Here is a 3,318-nt window from a genome sequence, read left to right as displayed (position 1 = left end):
AAACTTTGCTTAAGCAAATTGTCATGCAGAAGTTTTTCTCATGCATTAAATGCAAAAAGGTAAAAACTGTATCTTTAACATAACTATAGATTAGTCAAACAAAAGATAAAAGCATAGCTATGGATGACGGTGCAGATGTTGTAGAAAAACATCTTATACAGGTTTCACAATACTTTGCTGCAACAGTTGACGATAAAGTGAATCCTGGTTTCTCATTCCCTCATTTCCTTATAAATAGAGGCCTTCCCATATGCAACAATACATCCTCAGAAAAATATATAGCTTCAAGTATACCTTCCCATATTTCTCATAATCTTATTCCTGTATTCCATATGGCTTTTCCGGTAGAAACCCTAAACCTTCAAATGAAAAATTTTGTGCTTGTAAAACCATCAAAGTCCACTCCTTCTTGTATTCTTTCTCTTTCTACAATTGACAATAGAGATATCTATAATAACCTTTGTCAAACTGTTCATGTATACCGATCACCCACTCATGATTCCAGTTTTGACATTTTTCATGTATTCAAAGAAGCTCTTTCAAAGGTTTTGTTTTATTATTATCCCCTTGCAGGTATACAATATATTAGCTTTTGTTTTAGTTGTTTAATATATATATATATATATATATATATATATATATATATATATATATATATATATATATATATATATATATATATATATATATATATATATATATATGTGATATAAAATATTAGAAAAATGCTAAATGACGCGAATATTTTTTCACGATAAATACACGAATGTGGCTACAACTGAAAAATGTTGGATTCACTACGTCATTTTACTTCCTATTGACTTATCTCAAACATGAAAAAACTGAAATTCTTCATGGAAAGGGAAACCATTACATTTGAAGAAAACATTACATTTGAGGACCAGTTCTTTCTTCACCTTTATTTACCATGCTCTTTTGATATTTTCTCTCATTGAATGATATTTTTTGTTTATGTGAGTGACTATAGTGCATATCTTTTTGTCTGATAATTACTTGATCTTGTGGGAGTGGTGCATGGAGAAAAGTATCTAGAGTTAGACATGTGTTAGGTTTAGTGGACAAGACAAGTGGTTGCAGAAGCAGTTCATAGTTATCCAAAACTTTTTTAATTTTTTAATATATAATAAGGAAATGTTAACCAGTGCTCTTAGGACAATGGTTAACACTTTAAAAATAGTAAATTTATCTAGATAATCTGCGTATTTAATGCCTCGAAAATTGAAATGTTGAATTTTTTATAAAATTTTTTTTTTGGAATGCTTAACCATTATCCTGAGGACACTGATTAGACCCAATATAATATGGTTTATAGACATTAATTATGGCATAGCACTGCTTTCGTGATGAATTCGAGAGATCTTCTTTCGTGACATATAACACCATTGTAAAATATTTTATGAGTTTAATTGCCATACTAGTGTCACTTAAAAAAAATTTACACCTAATTATTTGAATGTATTATTTTAAAAAAATTAAAATAAAAGTCAAACATTTCATACAAATCAACAGTTCTGATTAACTGACAATATTTTAAATATTTTTATACTGTTTATGTATTTCAATTAATTTATATTTTATTGAGCACTAATTCTTATAATTCAACCTCTATGTCCTTGTAGGTAAACTAGTGGAATCAACTGATGATGGAAAGCGTAAAGTCCATTGTAACCCTAATGCAAAAAATTACGGTGTTCCGTTCTTGGAAGCAACTGCTAATTGCACCCTCTCTTCTCTTCATTATTTGGACAATACTGACTTAGAAATTGCTAAATATTTGGTGTTTGATCCTCAAGATAAAAGTTACCCTTTGGTGTTCAAGGTAACAAAATTTCTTTGTGGTGGCTTCACAATTGGAATGGGAGTGTTGCATGCAGTGTGTGATGGATTTGGTGCATCTCAATTCTTGAAATCAATTGTTGAACTTTCAAGGGGAAGAACCGAGCCCTCGGGGATACCTGTGTGGGAAAGAGAGAGACTAGTTGGATCAATAACTAAACAACCATTTCCAAAAGGTCCCATGAACAATGTTGCATTTTCACCTTTTATAGATGAAACCAATAATATAGTTATTAAGAAATATTGTTTTAAAGTGGAGGGTGAAATGATAAGAAATCTAAAGTTGAGTTTAATGAAGGAAAATGAAAATCTAGGGTTCACAACTTTTGAATCACTAGCTGGTTTCGTGTGGAGGTCAAGAGCAAGAGCTTTAAAACTTAACGACAACCGGGAAACAATGTTATCTTTGTTAGTCGGTATGAGACGCAACTTGAAGGATTTTGAACCCATACCTAAAGGATATTATGGTAACTCTTGTGTGGATGCAAACCTTGTGTTGAAAGTGAGCGAGCTCAATGAAAGGCCACTCCATGAAATTGTTAAGCTCATCAAAGAGACTAAAAATGTCGCTTCTACTAGCGAATATGTCAAAAACTCGATCGACTCTTGGGAGAATCATAAGGAGAATTTGAAAATGAAAAGTGGTGGAGCAGTAACAGTTTTGACAGAGTGGAGGCATTTGGGTTTTCTTAGTGAAAGTGTAGAATTTGGTGAGAATGAAGTGGTGAATGTAGTACCAGCACCATGCAACTTGTTTGCGAGTCTGGATATGAGCATATTTACGTCTTCTAATAAAATTGATGATGAGAATGATCCATTGATGAAAGGTGGAGTTAATCTTTTCACATCACTCCCAGTTGATGCCATGCCTAGGTTTAAAGAGGAAATTGAGTCCTTAAGATTTATTAGTTGAATTTTAAATTTTAAAATCTATTAAAAATTGAAATTGCATGTGTTTCAATTTTAGAGAGTCTATCTTTCTGTTTATTTTTATGTTGCAGTTATGTAATAATTTTAGAGAGTTTATGTTTCTGTTTTAAGTAATATGGGAGTGCTTGTAATGGTGTCTAAGATGTGATAAAATCGTTTCTTTGTCTATCAATATATTATCTTATTATTTTTCTCTTCTACTTATATTACAATCTGTCAAATCTAAAACGGCAGATTATATTACGACTCATCATATGCTATATAGTTGTATATTTGCCACATCAGTTTAATTCTAACATTAATGGATGGAATTCATCCTTAGAGATAAGTTGAGAGCTTTTAAAAACTCTCTTAAGGTTTGGAACAAGGAATTGTTCTGTAACCTGAACTTTAGAAAATGGTTATTAGAGTAAGCTTCATAGTTTAGAGCTGAGGGCGAATGTATTTGATCTTAATCAAGAGGAGTTGGAGGTTATATTGTTGATTTTTCAAGAGATATGGGATCGTATTTAGTATTATGATTCATAGATA

The 3,318-nt window shown here is 31.3% G+C and overlaps 1 protein-coding gene across 1 annotated transcript; it reads left to right on the top strand.

Annotated features, from left to right (window-relative positions):
- The first annotated feature begins 252 nt into the window (after positions 1 to 252).
- LOC131632572 (spermidine coumaroyl-CoA acyltransferase-like) lies at positions 253 to 2,979 on the top strand. The gene is made up of 2 exons (XM_058903312.1): positions 253 to 573; positions 1,641 to 2,979. The coding sequence occupies exons 1-2, from the start codon at positions 333 to 335 to the stop codon at positions 2,768 to 2,770; spliced, it is 1,371 nt and encodes a 456-aa protein (XP_058759295.1). The 5' UTR covers positions 253 to 332; the 3' UTR covers positions 2,771 to 2,979.
- Positions 2,980 to 3,318: the final 339 nt, after the last annotated feature.

The sequence above is a fragment of the Vicia villosa genome, unplaced genomic scaffold (assembly GCF_029867415.1).
Source record: "Vicia villosa cultivar HV-30 ecotype Madison, WI unplaced genomic scaffold, Vvil1.0 ctg.000966F_1_1, whole genome shotgun sequence".
Taxonomy (NCBI): Eukaryota; Viridiplantae; Streptophyta; class Magnoliopsida; order Fabales; family Fabaceae; genus Vicia; species Vicia villosa.
Note: the sequence above shows the minus strand (reverse complement) of the source record. Positions and strands in the feature narration are given on the sequence as shown.

Bases quoted from the DNA above. Each gene is read 5' to 3' on its own strand.
- LOC131632572 (XM_058903312.1), top strand. From the start codon at position 333: ATGGCTTTTCCGGTAGAAACCCTAAACCTTCAAATGAAAAATTTTGTG. The intron at 574-1,640 runs GTATACAATATA...ATGTCCTTGTAG, and splicing joins TTATTATTATCCCCTTGCAG to GTAAACTAGTGGAATCAACT.